The sequence below is a fragment of the Zingiber officinale genome, chromosome 2A (genome assembly GCF_018446385.1).
Source record: "Zingiber officinale cultivar Zhangliang chromosome 2A, Zo_v1.1, whole genome shotgun sequence".
NCBI lineage: Eukaryota > Viridiplantae > Streptophyta > Magnoliopsida > Zingiberales > Zingiberaceae > Zingiber > Zingiber officinale.
In genome coordinates, this window is record NC_055988.1 from 1173100 (window position 1) to 1195099 (window position 22000).

Genomic DNA, 22000 nt, shown 5'->3' on the forward strand with positions numbered 1-22000 from the left:
ATATGGCATATTTAATAAGTATATTATTCCCATTTATTATATTAAAATATATTAAAAAGGAATATTAATTTAATCATCTTGTACTCCTTCACCATTATAATTATATCTATATACTCTCTCTCTCTATATATATAATATAACCATGCATATATAGGGAGGATTTACACGGCGGACGAGGGGCCATGCCCCCAAGTCCTCATGTAAATCCGCCACTGGCTCGGTGTTTGATTGGTCCAAGGATTCGGTTGGATGGTTGCTCAATTAGGGCGATCTTCTAAGCTAGTCCCAAGTGTTGACCATTCCTTGACTTTGGCTGTCACGTTCACGCAGACTTCTTGACTTTTACTCGACTCAGAGGCCTCAACTTATTTGTTATATATATATATACACACACACCTCCTCATGCATACTTCTAATGGGCAACTGAGTGTGTGAGGTGTCTAGATCACTTCACTTCTTGCCCAACTATTCTTGTGTAACGGATGTGGTTTCGTAACTACTACAACTATAATTATTTTCATGTTGTAGCAGTTACGGAAATCGTAGTTGCTACAACTACAATTGTCTTTCGTGTTATAGCAGCTATGCAATCGTAACTACTACAACTACCACGAAGCCGTAGCTGCTATAACTACGTAGTAAATTTTTGAAAATCATAACTTTTGACTTGAATATCAAAATTAAACTTATTATTTATTAATTTATAAATGAACTTCGATTAAAAAAAAATCGTCTCATTTGATATTTGAGTCAAAAGTTATGGTCTTTGAAAATTTGCTACACAATTGTAGCTTCTACACATGCTGTAGCAACTATAGTTTTGTAGTTGCTACAACTGTATAGCAGCTACAAATCCGTAGCTGCTATAAAATGAAAAATAATTATAGTTGTAGCAGCTACTATACAGTAATTTCTACACGTTGTAGCAGCTACTAATTGCTACATGTTGTAGCAGCTACTGCACAGTAATTGTTATACATCGTAGCAGTTACTAACTGCTTCATGTTGTAGCAACTACTTATTGATGTAGGTTGCACTAACAGTTGAACTCAGGTTTTGATGAATAACAAAGTAAGTTAAGTTAGGTTTGTTATGATCTAACGATGTAATTAAGTGTGCAAGAGAAGTCCATATAGGTTGACGGGCTGATTGGATATCTGACAAGAAATCCAACTAAGTCGATGGGCTGATCGGATATCTGGCACGAAGTCCAGCTAGGTCAACAGGCCGACCGGATAGCTGGCACGAAGTCCAGACAAGTCGACGGACTGACCAGATGTCTGGCAAAGTGGTAAGTTAAGGTAAGTCACTGGAAGGGAGTGACTTGGTCAGGACGCGTTCCCTGTTTAAGGGAACAATAGACGTCGATCCAACTTAGATCAATTTCGAAAATCTAAGTTGAGATCTTGACTAGATTATAGTCTGAGGAGACAGAATCTAATTACTACTCTATTTGCTATATTGTGCTAACTTTGTTTTGCAGGGTAATATAATTTTTATTATCTCAGACTAATGTTTTCTTGCAGAAAAATGAGTTGCTAGAAAAGTCAGGTTCGGACGCCCGGATTCAATCCGATCGCTCGGAATGCCAAAATCTATCTCAATGTCAATTTGGAGCATGCTGATTGGATGGGCTAACGTCACAGTCCAGGCGCTCGGAAGGGGTCCAAGCACCCGGAATTGCCTATATAAGCAACCTTCCACAGGAGCATAATAAGCAAGCTTCTTTAGTGGCTAGCACATGAAATGTTGCCACAATAAGGTCTGAGGTTCGAATCTCGGCAAAGCTGAGATAAATACCTCCCTTATGTGTTAGTCACTATTTTAAAGGCTAGCAGGCGTCCGTGATTTACCTCCTCCGTGTTGACCTTAGGACGGGTTGGCGGGGGAGTTGGGGGCGAGCGTATTCGCCTTTTGCCGCAATAATAAGCAAGCTTCTTCTGCGATTAATTTCTTGCGCGCTGCTCCAAAGACACTCCTGCAACTCCATGACGTGACTCCGACGACAGAGTGATGCTGCTCCGATGACTGAGCAACACAACTCCAACGACAGAGTGATGCGACTCCAACAACTAAAAGCATAACCTTCCAAATCTCTGAGAAGTTGTTGGTATACTTGTTTATTTATACACTTAAATTATAGATTTGTTGTATTCCGCTTGTAAAGATTTGTGAATTGTTAGTGGATTGCCCAACGAAAGCACTCGACGAGTGCAGGTCTTGGAGTAGGAGTCGATGAAGACTCCGAACCAAGTAAAAATTGATCTGTTAGCGTCGTTTTCAATTTTCTCTTCCACTACGCACTTTAATTTTGTCTCTAGTTTTGACGATCGCTATTCACCCTCCTCTAACATTTTTCACGATCCAATATATACTACTAACTATTACATATTTATAGCAACTACTACGTTGCAGCATATATACCACCTTAATGTTAGTTTTTAAAAATAAATACCACAATGATTGTTATATGTAATCAAAGAAGAGAAAATAGAGTGTTTTAGAGGAAATAGATAGTTACATGTAAATGAGAGAGAAATTATAAAAATTAAGTTTTAGCAAGAGAGAAATTAAAAAAATTAAGTTTTAGCAGTGTTATATATATTTTTTTAGATTTCTTTCAGATAGTAAAATCTTGAATTAACATCAAAGGTTAATCCAATTAAATAATCAATTTTTTATATATTTTATTTGATTCAAATTGATTCATTAGACTCGACTAGCTTCTTTCAAATATTATCTACTCAATTAGATCAATCCGATCATTCAATTCGCCTTGACCGATCCACCTGTGTCGATTGACTCAAGTAAAATGATCATTTAGCCCAAACAACTCATAATCGTTCTACCCATCCAGACTGATGAGTCTATTTCAAAAAATTTCATATCCAGAAATTATGTTATAAAAATTGATAGAAAAACAGAACGGCTAATTAGTTTTTTATAAAAAAAATTATAGAAAAATAGACTAATTCTCAGAGTCGTTCGACGCACGGTCGGTCCAATAGAGCGACTACACGTCGCGTTAAATTCCCACGTCACCTTAATTGATCAATCCCGGAAATTTGACCGAGTCCGACTATCCGACGTCATCACTTCCGGATGTTTCTAATCCACCAATTATTAAAAGATTAAATCGAAAATCGAAATATTAATATAATCCGATAGGAAATAACAGAAACCATTTGGAGGGTTTGACAAGCGAAGGCGTGATGCGATGGGAGAAGTAGGTGATTGGTGGCTTGTAATCACCGGTCAACTCTCTACTCTTCGGAGGGGAATAATAATAAATAAATAAAAATAAAAATAAAAATAAAAATAAAAAACGCGTTTTTTTTCCTATCGATGTGGGAGCGGTCAAGAAGTCCACCCTTCGCCACTCCTGCACTCCACGCCAAACAAACCCTTCCTCCGTCTCCCTCTACCGCATCGCCTCCTCCTCGCCCCCAACCGATCTCCATTGACGACCAATCTCGATCGGAGGTTTAGGGCTAGGATCCGCGAGGAGGCGCGACGGGGACGGGAAAAAGATGAGATGAGATCGAACCCCTGGCTGATGCGTTTGAGTATCGACGCTGCTTCTGGGTGGGGTTTCGCGCATGGATAGGGCGAGGGGGGCGTCGGCCGCAGCGGGAGGCTCGGAAGCTCTGGTCGCGACGCTGACGAACGCGGTGCAGGCGCTCGGGCGGGGGTTCGACGTCACCTTAGATGCGCGGCTCCTCTACTGCAAGGGTGCCCCTGGGTCCCGCCTCGTCGTGCTCGACGACGCCAGCAGTAGGAGCTTGGTCATCGCCGACGGAGACTGTGCCGGGGGCGAGATCGTGCTCCCTGATGTGCCCTTGGACATTACGATCACGATGGAGAGCGACCGGCGAGAGCCCTCCGGCGTCTGTACTTTTCAACAGGCAAGTGGGTTCCAGTTTGCTTTATCGTCTGTGTTGCTCTTGAGCTCAGGTCTCGAGAAATCTCTTTACGGTTTTCATAGATCAGATGCCGTCGAATGTAACTAGGCTTTTAATTCCGGTCATATTCATTTTTATTACTGTTTATTTTTTACATCAAATGTCGAGACATTTGAAGCATTTTTTTGTCTCTTATTCGGAGGAAACAATTGCCTGATTCCATTTGTTTTATAATAATAATAATATTTATTATTATTATTTATAACTTTTAAGAATGGATATCGTATCTTAACTTCACAAGTAGTGCGAAATGCTCTCATCAATATGCCATCGTTCTTAGGATGCATGTCCACCTCATGGAGCATTGAACCGGATGCACACAAAAGATCTCAAGATGCACATTGCCGTCTTCTGAGACATCTATCGTGCAGTATAACTGTTATTTGATGTTGTATGTGGAAGTGAACTTTGTTCTGAGATAAGTACCTCACATGTCAAATATTAAGCAGAGTTTGAAGAAGGAAAACAGGAAAGTTAACATTGCCTAGTTATCCTACTTAAAGTTTATGTGGAGTGCTGAGGAGAGTTTGACTGCGTGAGTTTGATGACACTTCTTCCATTTGAAGGCAGTATCGTAATTTTACATTATCATTTTCTAAGGTAGTAGTATCATTTCGCTAAGCTAGGTCTTGATGGTCGAAGAAATTATTGTTACAGCCCTTCAGGTATAAAAAAACATGGTCTTGAAGAAATAGCTTCGCTGGTAAAAGTCAAACACATGCATCACATTCGAGTAGACAAAAATGATTGCAGCTCATGTTGCTATGACTGTTCTGGTAATGCAGTGGTAGCCATTTAGAATGTGCTTGCTAAGCAAACTGTCCAACAATCAAACAAAAAATGAGGAACAATAACTTTTGCATCTCATTCCTCATAGCCAAGTCCCAAAGCTTCATCAATAATATTACCTTCCTTTGAAAAACCTGCTTTCAACAAAGATAGGATAAGCATTATGGTTGCGGAATATAATCACAACCCCTTTCATTCATCAAGAGTCACCAGAAACCATCAGAATTAGGTTTCAACCACCTCCTGAATGGCCTACATTTGACATTAGTAATATAAGGCATAACAAATACATAACAATGCTCAACTTTGTGCATTGCTATATGTGGCTTCAACTGTATTCTATGTCACTGTTCTTGTGACTTGAATTTTGAAAATATTGCAATTTGATGTCAGATACAAAATTAAGCCATATCATTATTTTTATATTTAAACATCCATTGCAGTGTCTGGCTAGCAATTGAGCGTTCTTTGTGTATCCTTGTTCCATTCTCATACTAGTTCTACATCGTTTTCAGATGGCTGAGTATTTCAACAGGAAGTCGGATTTGCCTGGAACAATTCCTCTTGGCAGCTTTAACTCTATGTTCAATTTCACTGGATCTTGGAAAGTTGATGCTGCAACAACCAAAGCTCTTGCAATGGATGGTTTTTACATCCCTTTATACAAAGCTAAACTTATAAGTGATGAATTGGTTCTCCGAGATGATATCAAGTGTGCTATTCCTCGCAATTGGGACCCATCGATGTTGGCTAGGTTAGTAGGTAATAGTTTTGTTTACATCATGTCGAGGTATTTTAATCATGATTCTTTCTTTTGAAAATTGTATTTGCAATTTATAAAGTGCATAGTTTGTTTTCTTATCAGTGATGAAAGTCACATGTTTCTGACCAGAACTTACGTGATTATTATTTTGCTTATCATTGGGGAAAGTTGTATTCTTCTGCAATGATTATTATTATTTTACTGATTTTCTGACCAGGTTTTTCATATCTTGTTCAGCTTTATTGAGAACTTTGGCACCCATATAATCACATCGGTTACAATTGGTGGAAAAGATGAAGTGTATATTAAGCAGCACCATTCATCTCAGTTATCAGAGTCAGAAATTAAAAACTATGTTAAAGAAATTGGGGACCAAAGGTTCTTGAATTCACAGAATCAATCATTTAATGCTCCTTTGACCTACAAAGACAAGGTCAGTAGCCTTGCAACCTTCAAGTACATATCATATGGTATATGATACATAATGCTGTCCAACTATTGATTGTTTTCCTTTCAAATCGAGCTTTTGTTTGCAATCACATATCATATTATCTAGAGTTGCATTTCTCAGGAAGCACGTTTGCAAACCTATAACACAAATTGATGAACCAATATGTCATAGCCTAAGAAATAATGAAAATTAGCTGAAAATATCAATAGGATTTTGAAGTGATTCTATTTGCATGTATGAAGTTGACATCAATAGGATTATTATTATTTTTGAAAAACGTACTGTGTATGGAACACCTATAGACTGACACATCATGCATCTGGCATTACTTCTTTTCAAGGATATTATTACATGTATTAGTGGTGATGTATAGCAATTTGAAAAATCATAAGAAAATAGCAAATTTTGTGTTTTTTTGGTCATTGGTCAATAGTTTATTCTTTATATTATCCAGATGACGTTTTCTTTTATGCAGGATATTACTGTTATCTTTCGGAGGAGAGGCGGTGATGATCTTGTTCAAAATCATGCAGAGTGGTTGAGCACCATTTCTGCAGCACCAGATGTTATCAATATGACCTTTCTCCCCATTGTTTCTCTTCTGACTGGATTACCTGGAGCTCAGAATCTAGTTCGTGCTGTTGACCTATATTTAGAGTGTATGTTCTGGTCAATCCCCTGTTCTTCTTTATTATACTGAATTATCTTTTATTTGATCATAAGGAATTAGAAATTTTATATTGCAATAGTCTCCAATTCATGTCACTAGATGGAGCAAGTGCTGTCATAGACCAAAAGCTTCGTTTTGATTTATATTTGATGGCATGAGAACATTAGTGTCCCAAGAAGGCAATGATTTTAGTTTTTTGATGTTGTTGAACATCCCTTATTTAATTAATGTTTGTCACAAGAGATCAGACTCATTCGTGTGAGGTTAGTACACATGGTGCTAATGTCTTCTAGGGACCTTTGTTTGTATTAATTAATGAGAAATTTTCTCATGTTCCATTGTAATTTGGACCTTGCCTACACATTATTTGCATAAGTCAGTACCTGTTTGTGTAATTAAGTGTTGTAATATTTCCTACTTGATTTCTCTCACCTTCTGGAACTTATCCTCGCAATCTTTGATTGTGTTTTATTTGATTATTTTAACTTGTGTGAAAAAGAGAGGATGAAAATCTCTCATATAAGTCGTGACAAGCATAACATTTAGCTTTTACTGTTCCATGTCATTGTTTTCAGTAACCATATAATAATGAATCTGTAGCAATGCTGACTTAGTTTGCTTATGCCGAAAATCTAACTTGTGCCATTTTGCCGCACAATGTGAAATTGTACAGATTGTGTACTTACATTTGTATTTATAATTTTGTCTGCAGATAAGCCTCCTATAGAAGAACTAACATATTTCTTGGAGTTCCAAGTACAAAGAATTTGGGCTCCTGCACGAGTTAATGCTCCTGGACACCATAGAAAGGAGCCCATGTGTCCTTCTCTTCAGTTTAGTTTAATGGGCCCTAAGCTTTATATTAGCACAGAACAGGTAAATAGGAATCTAGTTGGCCATGTTTGAGACAAACTTAACATAGTACAATGATTGTATGCCCTACCTTCTTTATGGGATTTACAGTAGATAATTGCCAAACCTTTTTGATCTGATTGCTGCATGCTGAATCATTCTTTATTGTTATTAATGGAATTTTGGACAAAGTAAAGAATTTGCTTTGGTAGCAAAGAAAGATGACTCTACGATCAGATCCCTAGTAACTTTTCCCATTTATTTTGTGCAGTTTTCATGTAGGTCAATAAGGCCTATCCAGTTTTAGATAAATGGTATCATCTGCTAACTGTGAAGGGATTGAACTTTATGATCCTGTTAAAAATAAAAGCCTATCAATCTTTGAATTTGCTGGCGAAGAATTATTCTTTGAATTGTAATTTTGCTCAAATTCTGAACCAATCTTTATTCCTATGACAGACTTAAAACAAGAGCAATATTTCATGCTACTTTTGCTTTGCCATATTGGAAGATTGATGAATGCATTTTATCAAATTCTTTTAGCTAAAGAAAATGTGGCTATTTTCAAGGTCTTCACTTTACTGCTATATATAGCAAGGTCTTGTTTTATTATTATATACAGCAATATGTGTGCCTATCATTCCCAACATGTATTATTGATTTGGCATCTCGAAAGCTACAAAAGTTTATTATTCTGTCAATATATTCTCTAGCTAAGAATTTCATAACTTAATGCAGGTATCTGTTGGTCGCAAACCTGTCACTGGCCTTAGGCTAAGTCTTGAAGGGAGCAAACAAAACCGGTTAGCCATCCATTTGCAGCATTTTGCAACCCTACCAAAGATCCTCCTACCACATTGGGACTCGCATGTTGCCATTGGCCCACCGAAATGGCAAGGCCCTGAGGAGCAGGACAGTCGCTGGTTTGAACCCATCAAGTGGAAAAATTTTGCCCACGTCAGCACCACACCCATTGAGAGTTCTGAAAGAAGCATTGTTGACCTCTCCGGGGTGTACATAGTAACCGGAGCTCAACTTGGGGTGTGGGATTTTGGTGCCAAGAGTGTCCTACACCTCAAACTGTTGTTCTCTAGGGTGCCTGGGTGTACCATAAGGAGATCTGTATGGGATCACAGTCCATCTACTAGCCAGGTACGGAAGGTAGAGGATACATCTTCTTCCACTTCAGTAGATAACTCCAAGCTCGCAAAGATTGTTGACATGACAGAGATGTTGAAGGGACCACAAGATACTCCAGGCCACTGGTTGGTAACTGGAGCCAAGTTAGGGGTCGAGAAAGGGAAGATTGTTGCGCGTGTTAAGTATTCCTTGTTGAACTATTGATTCCCCTACCTTTTCGTTATCCAGTTTATATTCAGTCCTCTGAGGCATTCTTTGTAATGGATAGCAGTGTCATTTTGTTCCTTTTGTACATTGTTATATGCAAAAGCTAGTTAACACACCCCCTTGTGGTTGTTTTTCTTACTTTTCATTTGTATGGTCTTGTTGTTGCTTGTATTCTAGGAAGGCTTCATTTTTATGTATAACATGAAAACAGTTCATTTTGATGTTTTCTTTGCGATCTGTGTAATAGTTAGTTTCTTAATTAACTTTCCCATTTCTAATCATCAAGGGAGACACTCATGTCTGGATGCAATAGGGGAACTTCTTTCTGACCGATGGCTTAGATTAATATATTGTTTCTGTTTTTTGATATTTGAACGACATTTGGCTCAGATTAACATATTGTTTCTTCTCTTGATATTTGAACAACATATTTGCTAAATTTCAGCCTACTGAATTGTCGTGTTGATCCTCAGAAAAGTCTTTAGCTGCTTCGATTGTTTTTGTATTTTCAGATTATGTCAGACCTTTTGCTGATGCTTTGGAACTGTATATTCTTAACCCAGCTTTGTCAGATTGTGAACAAGAGGGCAGATTGAGGCAGGTGATGAGGAACATCATATAACTATTCCAGGCAATGGGGACAGAATAAATGCTAAAGATGATGCTTCGTCTCTGAAGAAATTTGGCTGTTGTTCAAGGTAAGTAATGCTGATGCAATTATAGATGCTTCGTCCAGAAATTTGGCTTTCTATTTACAGATGCATTCTATACTTCTTCCATGATGAATTCCTTTTCAGGGATTAACAATTATAGATCTCAACTTGTAGAGAAAGGGGTCAGCTTACTCTGTCACTGAGAGCATTCACAACTATAATTAAGCTACCAAGGTTAGTTTCAATACTTGAATCATTCATTCATCCTCTTTTGACTCAACACTTCAACATCCATACCTGTTAATCTTATACAAGGACCTTTACTGAGCACATCCATGTTTGTGTTGGATATCATACACGAGACCTGGTAACTCAGTTTATCTTGCATGGCTATCTTTTCTTTTTAATGCAACTACTGTTTGATTGTTACTCGTAACCAACTTTAGGGCAATTAGGTGAACTTGGTGGGCCATTTCTTATTCCTTATTATATTTTTATTTAATCAAACCGTTGAAAAATAAAAACATTTGATATAAAAAAAAAAATAGGGCAAGACTAGCTACATAACTGCTTTTTGAATAAGAGTCCCACGACTTAATACATTATAATTTTACAAGGGTGTCCTTGTAAATAATTAACAATAATAGTAGAAACTTTAAGGAAAATAGATGAAAGAAAAAAAAAATAAACATGAGAAACTTTAAGGATGAACATGAAAATAAAATAAAATAATGAAGCAATTAGCCTATTTTATAATACACCGCCAGCTGTCAAATCACAAAATTATTTTCTTATTTGCTCCTCATGTGCTGTTTTCTTTTTCTGTATGAATGAAATAATAATAATAACAATAGAAGATGAAGTAATTATTGATGCAGTCAAACAAAAAAAATGAAAAAGAAAAAGAAAGACGTGTACGCGTCGTGACGAGAATCCAAGATCCAAATCAACGGTCACCAATCCATCCGCTGGTTGTCCCAATCCAGGAAGCCGCCGCCGTCCCTCGGCGGAGCACCACCGAGTACTCCGGCAGCTCGCCCAGCCCCGCGAACAGCGCGTCGTCATCTCCCGCCCCCGCCGCCGTCTCCCTCTCCTCCGGCACCAGCTCCGCCTCCCCTCCGCCGAAGAGGACGGATCCGTACAGCAACTCGTCGGATCCGGCCGAGGCGGGGGAAGTGGAAGTCACGTCGGGGAACCACCGGAACTCCGTGCCGTCCTCGAACGCCGTCATCATGGACCACAGCGGATCTTCCTCCCCCACCGCCGGCAGGCATTTCTCCTCCTCCTCCTCCTCCTCCTTTACCGCAGCCGTTTCCGCCGCCGCGGCTGGCGGCGGCGGCGGAGGCTGCGGCGTAGCGTGGGTGTGGCGAGCGCTTTTGGGTAGCGGCCAAGGGTGGTTATGCTCGAAGGAGTAGGTGACGACGAGCGTGGTGGGATCGTGCCGGCTCCGCTCCACCTGCTTCCTCGCCGGGCAACCCTTACAGCTGCTGCATCGGTAATAACCTCTGCAACATATACATTACATCTTTCATTACATATACAAATTTCGCATATTTTATCTGGTAATTTTATTTATTTTTTACCTTGGATACGAAGATCCCTTGATGGGCTTCTGGCCGTACTTTCTCCACGCCCACGAATCCGTCGGCGGGAACACCTCCCCGCCGCCCCCATTCTTCGGCCGGAGCCCCTCCGTACTGTCGCCCAACGGCACCGACACCACCCGCTTCTGGACCGCCCGCCTGCTGCTCGACAAATTGCCTCAGTGAGACCGATGAGATCGCTGCATCGCATCCACTCTACTCCCAAACCAGAGTAAAAGTCTCACCTTCTCTTTCCCGGAGGCTGAGCCGCCCTAAAGTCTCCAGCTTTTCCGGCGACATCCTCCTCCTCCGTCACAACGGCGACGCCGTCCTCACTGACCTCCCAAGATTCCAACGACATCTCCTCCGTCATGATCGACCGAGCAGGGCAGGGAAGGTAGGAGATGAAACAGGGACGGCCATTCCTTCCATATATATATATATATAAATATAAATATAAATATTTATATATATAAAAAAATGTTTCGTCGGCCGGCGATTTTCTGTGGGTTGTTATCAAGCAGAGGAAGTGTTCATAATCAAATGGCGTTGTTCATGCATGACAAGAGAGGTAAGGCAGGTTTTTTTTTTAAAAAAAATAAAAAATCTTGAATTGTGAAAATGATGGAATCGATGGTGCCATTTTGTTTTGTTTTGTTTTGTTTTGTTTGATTGTATATCATTTGTTCGCATTAAGTTCTATGATTCGATTTGTAAGATCAGTATCATTAACCCTTGTACTATTATTGGTCAGCTGTCATTAAAGTTTTCTAAACGACTTAACTACCAAAAAAAAATAATAATAATAATAGATCCGTTATCTTAGCGGCCTCCTAGTGTTGGCCTCACGGATATGTAGAGAGGTTTATGCAGATACACAGGTCATAGGTGCATGGCGGGGTAAATTTCATGTCGTCAGTTCCTGAGAATCGACCTCTGATCATTACGTCAGAGATATCATACGCCCACCGTATACGCTACACCCTGGAGGCACTTAACTATCCCTAAAATATAGCACAGATGATGGACATATGAAATCTTTGATATAATAATGATCAGGGGTTGATTCTAAAAAATTGACAATTTAAGTTTTATTCTAGTATCTATATGTACTTCTCTCTATATTCATAAAATCGTTATAAAAAAATTATTAATGTAATGGATCTATATTTATAAACGACTTAACTTGATTTCTAATTCAAACACGTAAAATTATAGGTCGTAAGGATAAGAAAGATTAACTGCCCTAAATTTCAACTGTGATTTTTTTTTTTATTTTGTCTTTTTCTTATTAAATACATAATAAAAAAAATGATTCCTCAGATCGTGCATACACTTTCTAAACATATTTAATTTTAGACATCTCATTCAATTCACCATCTTATCCGATCTCAGTTTCTTCACTTTGGATATCCAGAAGATACAAAAGAGTAGATAAATTAATAAATATATCATATGTGATATCTTTATTTATTAGAAAAAATCAAAGAAGATTCATTTTTTTTTATGGAAATCATCTAGTTTTTTTATTTGTTATCAAGCCAACCCTTCATTCCAATGCAATACATTTTTATTTTCAAAATCATCTTTATTTTTGACATTATTATAAACTTATAACTTAGGCATTTCAACTTTTAATCAATACGATTAATAAAACTGGATTATAATAATTATAGTTTATAATTTTCTTTTAGTTTAGATGGATCAATATTATACTGTAGAAATACTTTAATTACTATCAATACTAATAATAGAATATTATAAAAAATAATAATAATTCTAATTAACCTCATTGATTATTTTTAGGATGATCGATTTGGTCCCATGAAATTTTTCACGCGACCAATCCAGAAATCCAGCATCCTTTGATTACACCCTCCATTTGGAGGAAAAATTACTATAAATATATCATAATTGAAGTTTGAACTATGAATATTTGGATGACAATTTAAATATCCTATTATAATACCCAAGAACAAATAATATCATATTATAGTAACTATAATTCATCGTTATTATCAGGACAGATTTAGAATTTTAGATTAGGGGCATGACCCTTAGTCCTATTACAATTGATTATTATAATATAAATACGATCTCTCTAATCAACACTCATTAATATTTTATTATAATAATTATAAAACAATTATAGATAATTTATTTCTTATCAACACTAATTAATAATATGTTATAACAACTATAGAATTATAGCTATTATAATTATGTATTATGTAGTTAACAGTTACAAAATTATAATTCGCATAACATATCCGTCAATCCGTCCCAAGATCAACACGGAAAAGGTAAATCACGGACGGCTACTAGCCTTTGGAAGGAATAGTGACTAGCATATAAGGAAGACATTTACCTCGACTTTATTAAGATTCGAATCTCAAACCTCATTGATGATAACACCTCATGTGCTAGCCACTAGATTCATCCGAGGGGACTGTATAACACTAGTTATGATCTTTCAGTTGCTATATTAATGTTAAAAATAAAAGTAATTTTGAAAAGTAAAAGGTAAAACAATGAATAAAATATTATTTTTTAATAATAAATAAAAAAGAAAAATCTTTTCATGATTTTAATAAAAAAGAGGTCCTTTTGACATTTCACTCTTATTTATTTTTTAAAGTTCAAGCCATAAGGACAGATTGGAATGCCCATTTGATCACATCTTCTTATTAATTCTTTAAGTGCATCACTACAACTTGTTCTTCTCCTCTCTTTCACAGTTCTATATATTTATTGATTCATATTGAATATTTGTTTATTTTGCAATCGATGGCATGAAGTTTAATGCCCAATTGCTTGTCTCGGTCAACTACCTTTATGAATATTTAACTTAAAAGTCAACGAGAAATTGGGTGTGAGGGTGGCCATAAACATGGCCGTAGCTACCTAGCTGGTGCTAATTAAAAGGTTAATTATTAATTAAGTAGAGGATTAAGCTGCTTAATTTATGCTCCCATTGAGGGAAGCAGATTAATTAATATTGATCCTATCTAAAAGTCGAAGAGATGAAAAATCGGAGATGTGATGCTCTCGTTGATCGCCTATAGATTCCGCTCTGACCTGTTACAAATATGACGTCAGTGTCGAGTCAGAGAAGGGGTCCCGGCGTTGGCCCTCCAATGCTCAAGTCAGTGACCAACGATAAAATATAAGGCGGAGCAACAACTATAATGAACAGTAGCAACAATACTGTATTGTGCATACCTCTGTCGATACTTGGACCCCCCCTTTATTTAGAGCTATTGTAGCGCACATGCACGCTTCCCAAGGCAAGCACGGTTCCCAAAATTTTTCTTGAAAAGACTTGTCAATAAAATGCCCCTGACACAGTACCTTAACAGGCCGAACATATCTCTGAAGTGACAGTGGAAGCTTCCGCTGTATGATCTTCTAGCTGTCCATGCTTGGTGTGGGCTACATAACTCCCAAAGGGATGTCGATGGATACCAGAGTATGCTGCTGGGCCGAACATGCTGACCGCTCGACCGAAACTTCGCTATTCCTGTATCTCGTCCGCTCGGCAGGAACCCAACCGTGCTTGTGCCATGTCCGCTCGACCGTATTTCACTATGCTTGTGTTGCATCCTGCTGCCTAACCGAGCGGGGTAGCCGCTCAACAATAGTTCCGTTCTACCATTGCCAAGTCCTGCTGCCTAGCCGAGCGAAGTAGCCGCTTGGCAGAAGTTCCGCTCTACTTGTGCTAAGTCCTGTCGCTTGGCCGTGCGGGGTAGCCTCTCGACCCGATTTCTGCACATTGAGCGTCTCCTCCTCCATTGAGCGTCGATCGTTTTACACCTCCTCGTGTCGAAGGCGGCATCGGATCAGGACCTTCTCCCCCCTAGTCAGAGCATGCTCGTCCGACCAACCGATGCTATTTGAGCATTAACCGCCTTGACTTTGACCACCACTATGGCCGCAATCCTTCACAGAATGGAGCCCCTCCTTATCACCGTATCAAATATCAATATTTAATATCAGTGACAATTATGATACACAAGTATGAGACATGAGATGTGAGGTAAATTCTGTTCAGAACAAGTGAAGGTATAAGAAGAACAACAAGCAATCAATGGCAATGATCATCTCACCACAAGAGATTGTACATGAAATTTGCTCTTAATTTTTCCCCCCTAACTATTCCTTGTTCGATATCGCCTCAGGAAGCTTGAATGTGGGACGTCTATCGGCTCCCTTTCTCGAGTACTCTCGCCACCTTCTCGCCGCCGCAGCAGCACTCTTAGCCCTGGCCTTCACTTCTTCCTCTGTCATAAAGAACAGGAGCAAATATACGGATTGGAATGTAGAATTTTGTTTCTTTTGATCTTAATTTTGTTGTTATGAGAAATACCTGTGTTCTTTGGTGAACCCCAAATATTGTTCCAAAATGCACTCGTAAATCCGCTCTTATCGGAATCTTTCGATTTCATCATCTGCATCTTAGCCTTTTCCTGGAAATTTGGCATGAGCTTCAGAGTAAACAATTGAATGCGGCATCTAATGCTTTGATTACGAGTTAAATTTTCCGCGAACAAATAGACGAATCAATTCTTAATATAACTTGATCACAATTGAATTTATCACTTGAGAGAACTCACCAAGACTTTTGCTTGGCGCTTTTCCCATCTCGAACTTGCCTGCCACATCAGAATGATTATATTCACTTTCGTAAAACTATAGCGCAAGGGATGCCGATAATATTAACTAACAACTTCATTCGAGTAAAAGAGATTCAGGAGAATCAAAGGAAGGCATCCAAAGTCTAAGATCAATAGCTTTACGCGACCGGAAGAGCTTTGCCAATTAATATATGATTTTAGATCTAAAATTCTGAACATATCTAGTTAATCTATAAAGACAAGTTAGGGAAATAAATCTTTATGTACCATTCTGAAAACATCCATGGATGATCTTCCCATTCCGGCGAGCATTAGCCCAACCTGTTCAAATGATACCAAATTTCCCATCACAAAACTTTTGCGTAAATAAATGGTAATGGAATAATATCTGACAATTTCATACTTAAATGTTCCCTAAATTAAATCTGTTTATAGAGTTTTACAGGCAGTATGATGTTCTAATTCTTTAATTCACACTACAGTTGCTGCCACACTGAGTTGTAATTTTGAATAAGAGATACCATCACAATGGATTTCAGACAAAAATAAGTTCATACAGTTAAACAAATGATGGAAAACCCCAAACGACGACGACGATGAAGGAAACATTAATAGCACAGCTTTGGTTCAAAGTAATAAACTATTGTAAATACATCCAGAGAGATCATTAACTTTAAGACACAGCTTTGGTTATGCGAGTTTATGAATATATCTAACAAAGAATCATTAACTTTAAGATGAAAAATTGTCTTGTCTTACATTTACTCTCTCAACTCTACGCATTTCATCTTCAAGGAGAGAAAGTTGGGCAGCGGATGTCCAGTGAATGCAATCAACCGGGCTAAAATATAAATTAATAATAAAAACCACCGAGATGGTGGTTAAATTAGTGATTCATGAACTTGAAGAAAGTTGAAAGCATGATTATGAGTGCTGTATCATGGAACAAAAACGATTAGGCTAATATGCAAATTATGACCGCAAATGAGATAGAAGAAGAATTAGGGTAAAATTCTTGCAGAAATTTGCACATGCGTCTTATACAACATACTTCATGAATGTTTTGTTACCTATAAGATATTCTTGAATGGGAACAAGAAATTACAGAAAGCAAGGAACTACTGTAAGAATATGATATTTTGAATACTTAACAAAATATATTCTGATAACCAAATGCCTCTGCTCTTAATTCAAATTGAGCTTATGATGAATGATGGTTCATATGACCCTCATAGTTGCTCAAATATATGATGCATGATATGTTCTCAAATATCAAGTGCTATAGATATCTATATGGCCGGTTTGCCTTTACAATAGAGGCAAATCAAGATCAGTCAAACAACTGAAGCATTTCCAATATGCTCACAATATCTCACCAGGTATCAATTGCTTCTTGAACCAAGTTAAGATTCCCTGATTGGCTGCAAACTCTTGCACGGCCAAAGTCTTCCTCTATTTTGAACACATCCGGAGCCACATTAGCACAATTTTTGCACCCTACTCATGCAAGGGAAGAAAATATCAATGATGAGTATCATGTTTTTAGGACATAGATGAGAACCAGTTTCAAATCAGAATTTCACTAGCGCATGACAATTTAGTAAAGTAAGATGAATAGAAATGGTGAACCAAGTCCCTATTATCAGAAGCATAACATGAACATGTAATTGTAAGTTAGATTCTATGAACTCAGAAGAGCTGTAATCAAGTATTATATATATTATGATGTCATGTTGAGCATATTATGGTCATTCATCAATAGATCCAAACTAAGAAACTTGACATACCTATGCAACAAAACTCATCAACGAATGTATGATCTTTTGGAGCACTATCATCCAAGAAAGGATTCATAGCCGTTGCCGCATATCCATGAATTTCATCATATACCATACGCTGCACAGGATCACTGAGCACCTGCCCTTTCCATTCATATTAATTCACTGAACAATCAGTTTCCTAATGAATGTGAGATTGCCAAACTGTAGACCAAATCCATTTTGAAGAACTTACCCCATAGACCTCATTGATAAACATGCAGAAGCTATTGATATCTGGATCATTCCCACTCAAGTCAGGATGGCATGATTTCATACAAGTATAATAAGCTTCCTTTATCTGCCGAGGAGTGGCATCTGACACCTGGTAGTGAGATAATGCAGGCATAATACATCAGAACTAGGTTGTAATATGAAGAGGCATAAAATCATTTATCTTTTAAGTTTGCCTATGAGGTACAACCATCTAATCATCATCATCAAACCTAAGGTATAAGCATCTTAAATTTAGATTGACGTTCAGAAGTGTACAAATTTTTCACAAGAAACAACTTAAAGCCATGAAGATAATAATTAGGAATGATGAAGTTGTAAGATCCCGGCACGATTCAGATCCTACCTAGGATTTAGGATCTAGATCATTTGGGTCAATTTGAATTGTAAGCTCCTAAGTTCTACCATGGGTCCATGGTAAGGAAGAAGAGAAGGAGATTTTGAGTTGTAACTTTCTTCTCGTATTCCTTTTCTCATGTGTATTTATGATGTTTACAAGCCCAACCAAGCTGAGCAGCACTTTCTTCATTAACAAGAACATGGCTTCCAACTATTATGCCAATATGTACATGGAAATCCAATACCTCATGTAACCAATTACAGAATCTAAACTCCCTATACTGAGTACCAAACCACAACAACTACAGATGTACCCTTCGACTAAATGGTGGAAAAATGAGTCAACACAAACTTGAGCAAAATAACTCGTTAGCCAGACTTGGTTCCATTGGTTCACATAGAGAAGATCATACATTAGGCTTAGAGGAAGGGCATGAATCGGCTTGGTCTTGAACATATAACATCACTCCCTACCCAATCAAGATGTGTGCACACAAGCACTGAAACGATGGACCCTTCATGTTCTACGCAATTCACAGCAAAGGACTCCATGACTTCTTCCACTCAGATCTTCATAATAAACAATAGGAATACATCCTGAATGTTCATGCTTAGGCTGGGTCATCCTCAGATCTTCATAAAAAGTAGAGTTTTACTACTTTCAAACTGAAACCAAAACTACTAATTCACAAGATGAAGAATGCATATTTTACCAACCAAAATCCATGGATGGGTTCAAGAACCCGGATCATCAATAAGCAGAAACGAGCTTACCAGCCCGAGAACAGCGTAGTAATCTTCGGCAACGCCATCTTGTGACGAGAAACCCTCAACCTTCGCCGCAGCGATCTTAACGTCCCTCTTCCACTTCCGGCAATCCCGGCGATGGCGGCCAGGCCTCAAATACCCCGCGGCCGCTCTGCTCCGCCACCGGTTTCCATAACACGGCGCTAACTTGGGGAATTCGAGAAGCAATTCGGTGCGCACCGGCGCGAGCAATGAAGCCATCTGGCTACGAACGAAGCGAAGCCGGTTCTGCTTCCTGTGACGTACGAAGTTCTCCGTTATTTTACCTCACGATTTTCTTTTATTCCTCCGCCTCTAAAAAAAAAGAGATTTTTTTCCCCTTCTCCTTTCCCCAGTTCGATTTTTTGGTTTGGATGAGGCCCAGAAATTTCCATCCTGGTGACTTAGATTCATAAAAACGAGTAATACGAACGATGAAAAAGGGGGGAGAAATCCAAAAACGAGGATAAAAGATTGAAAACAAATGGATACCTTAACTGAGGCGGAGATAAATCAAGGCGGGACCTGGTGAATCCGTAGCTTTCGTCAAGAACAATGGAGAGGAGTAATGCCGGGTGGGTGCTTGAATCCTGGGCCCGTTCTTACACGGCGCAAGCTCCGCCACAACTCTGCCTTGCTCCAGGGCGGCACCCATCTAGAGCGCCCTTGTGGATCTGCCGAGGAGTCTCCCGGCCCTGTCGCCGTAGGCGTAGAGCCAAAATGCTGCGGGGGCGCAAGGAGTCGGCTCGTGGCCAAATGACCCAAATCCATGGCCTCAGCTATTTCCTTTTTAAAAATCATTTTTTAAAAAAAGGTATAAGGAAAAAAGTCTTTTTTTTTGCTATATATAGCGGTCAGCTAACAGGATACGGCGCAGCAAGGTTTTAGGAGGGGGCGGCGGCGGAGGTTTTCATCGAGGAAGCGTGCGTTCGCCATGGCATCTAAGGTTTCTCTCAAGGTGAAAGGAAAGGCGAAGGCCGGGAAAGGACCCAAGTCCAAGGAGCAATCGACCTGCGAGCTCGTCAAGGAGTGGACGACCTGGGCGATGAAGAAAACCAAGGTGATTACCCACTACGGCTTCATCCCCCTCGTCATCCTCATCGGCATGAACTCCGAGCCCAAGCCCCATCTCTACCAGCTGCTCAGCCCCGTCTGATGCTCCCCTCAGCGATCGGCAAGTTTCTCCTCCCCGCCCCCAAATAATTAGGGCTTTTGAGTTTGCCATGAATATCTACTTTCCAATGCCTGTTTATCGCACAGTAATATAGTTTCTGGTTTCCAGTTAAATCTCGTGTATTTTCTTGAATGATTGTTCATGATGCGAGCCTGTTACCAAATCTGAATTTTGATATCAGTAAACTGTTCTTGCAATAACTCGAGAATCGATCCAACTTTCAAACTAAAATGAAGAACTTGATGGTTGGTGATTGATCACTCGAAGGCTTGCTGATTAAGGTTTTAGGCGATCAGAACTCAAAGTGACTCTGGTATTAGCTTAAAAAGGCTAAGAGAGTGTCTAATTTAACCCAAAAACATCAAGACATTTAGGTGAGGAATCTCTTGATATTTATGTATCTTTTAAGATCCACTACTCGAAGATGTGAGACTAAGGTGGAGTTTATCTTACCCTCTCACATTCTACACCTATAGAAGAATGATCTCGATAAGTTGAAAATAGCATGCTGCATGATCTTGTCCGAATGAAAGAATCTGGAAAGTCAGGGATAGGGTGATTGTTGACGGGATGAAGACTTCAATTCTATATAACAAAATCAAATCAGGGAAGGAGTCCCTGGCGTTGACCCTCCGACGCTCAAATCAAAATCAGGAAGAGAATGGGTAATCAAGAAAATGATAAATCTTGCCTTCTTCATACCTGGCGTATCATTTATACCTTTTTTTGTGATCGTTCATCTGTCCTTATAATACTTTTTGTTTTGACTTCCATGCATTGCTGATAAATGTTGTGTTCTTCTTTGTCTTGACTTCTTCATATTTAATAATAGACAACGTGTTCTCTTTTGCTTTCTTGTCTCCTTCTGTGCAATGTCATTCCTTACGTTGAACGGGTGGTCCGAGCGGCTTGCTTTCCTGTCGATCGGCCCATGACGCCCCGATCGGTTGGATAATGTCCGATCGGCCACTCCTTTGTCGATCGGGATAATCGTAAGTCCGACGTTGACCATCTTAACTTTAACCGACACCATATCAATTGACTCATAACAGGTGGGTCCTCCCTTATCACCGCATCATTGCAAATGCCAAGTAGAGACCATTAGGGTCAATACTTTTGAGCAACAACATGTCTGACTCATGCACAATGAGGAGTGGATGTGAGTTCGGGATAGAACTCGATCATCATGATCGACAGCTCAAATCCAAAGTCCTAAATGTCATGGAGTGCCGCGGCATACACTGTCATTGAGGTCCTTGAATCCCCATTTTTTGTCTGATATTGATGGACATTGTAAAGTACAGACTTAATGTTAGATTATTTTAGCGGAGTAAAATTGAGGTGTGATGAAGAAGACACTTTGAGGTTACTCCTACCATCCTAATCTTATCTATATGTCGATTTCTTAATCCTAGTGTCAAGCTACTACTTACTTGTGCTCTTTTGTTAGCATTCTTGCGATCGACTATGAACCGGATAAAGATTAAGCCAGTTAGCTAGCGAGTTTTAGAAATTTATTTGTCTTTGTGCTAGTGATTATCGAATGATCGAAGAGGTTTACAAAATATTATAAGTTTTATTGTGGTCTGAGTGCCCTCTAATTATGTTGGGAACTTTGTGTTGTCATTGTGATCTATTCAACCGTCTTGTTTGTTTTTCGGGTCTGGGTAATTTTAGAGATGATCAGTTCAATTAAAAGTGTTTATAAGGAATGATCCAGAAGTCTAACATTCTTCCCGATTGCTTGGGTGCCATGCAGTTGTCTTGTGATTTTTTAAGTTTTGTTTTGACTAATATGATTAATGAATTGAAACAAACTCTCTCTCTTTCATTTGACTTTTTTCAAAGTCAAGCTACTGTAGAACACCCTGTCAGTCAAAGCAAGGCAGGATGAGGATTTGACTTTTTCCAAAGTCAAGCTGTAGAACATCCTGTCAGTCAAAGCA

General features: G+C 38.9%; 4 protein-coding genes across 6 annotated transcripts; 2 read left to right on the forward strand and 2 right to left on the reverse strand.

Annotated features, from left to right (window-relative positions):
* The first annotated feature begins 3362 nt into the window (after positions 1-3362).
* Positions 3363-9064, forward strand: LOC122040456 (MACPF domain-containing protein CAD1-like). Its single transcript, XM_042599771.1, has 6 exons — positions 3363-3905; positions 5267-5505; positions 5752-5947; positions 6441-6624; positions 7348-7511; positions 8226-9064. The coding sequence occupies exons 1-6, from the start codon at positions 3600-3602 to the stop codon at positions 8829-8831; spliced, it is 1695 nt and encodes a 564-aa protein (XP_042455705.1). The 5' UTR covers positions 3363-3599; the 3' UTR covers positions 8832-9064.
* Positions 9065-10216: 1152 nt separating this feature from the next.
* LOC122040457 (probable WRKY transcription factor 65) lies at positions 10217-11451 on the reverse strand. 2 transcript variants are annotated; one of them, XM_042599773.1, is made up of 3 exons: positions 11316-11451; positions 11071-11229; positions 10217-10992 (listed from the first exon to the last, which is right to left on the reverse strand). In XM_042599773.1, exons 1-3 carry the CDS (start codon positions 11441-11443, stop codon positions 10434-10436), a joined length of 846 nt encoding a protein of 281 aa, XP_042455707.1. In that variant the 5' UTR covers positions 11444-11451; the 3' UTR covers positions 10217-10433. The 2 variants fall into 2 exon arrangements, with proteins under 2 accessions (XP_042455707.1, XP_042455706.1); XM_042599772.1 differs by having other exon boundaries at positions 11071-11232; positions 11316-11449.
* A 3589-nt stretch (positions 11452-15040) lies between these two features.
* LOC122040458 (chaperone protein dnaJ C76, chloroplastic-like) lies at positions 15041-19603 on the reverse strand. Of its 2 annotated transcripts, none has more exons than XM_042599776.1 (10): positions 19373-19603; positions 18869-19136; positions 17718-17846; positions 17492-17621; positions 17081-17201; positions 16464-16545; positions 15972-16025; positions 15684-15722; positions 15437-15536; positions 15041-15350 (listed from the first exon to the last, which is right to left on the reverse strand). In XM_042599776.1, exons 2-10 carry the CDS (start codon positions 19100-19102, stop codon positions 15223-15225), a joined length of 1017 nt encoding a protein of 338 aa, XP_042455710.1. In that variant the 5' UTR covers positions 19103-19136; positions 19373-19603; the 3' UTR covers positions 15041-15222. The 2 variants fall into 2 exon arrangements, with proteins under 2 accessions (XP_042455710.1, XP_042455709.1); XM_042599775.1 differs by having other exon boundaries at positions 18869-19276.
* Positions 19604-19722: 119 nt separating this feature from the next.
* On the forward strand, positions 19723-20254 carry LOC122040459 (mitochondrial import receptor subunit TOM7-1-like). The gene has a single exon (XM_042599777.1). It carries the CDS (start codon positions 19815-19817, stop codon positions 20034-20036), a length of 222 nt encoding a protein of 73 aa, XP_042455711.1. The 5' UTR covers positions 19723-19814; the 3' UTR covers positions 20037-20254.
* The last annotated feature ends 1746 nt before the right edge of the window (positions 20255-22000 follow it).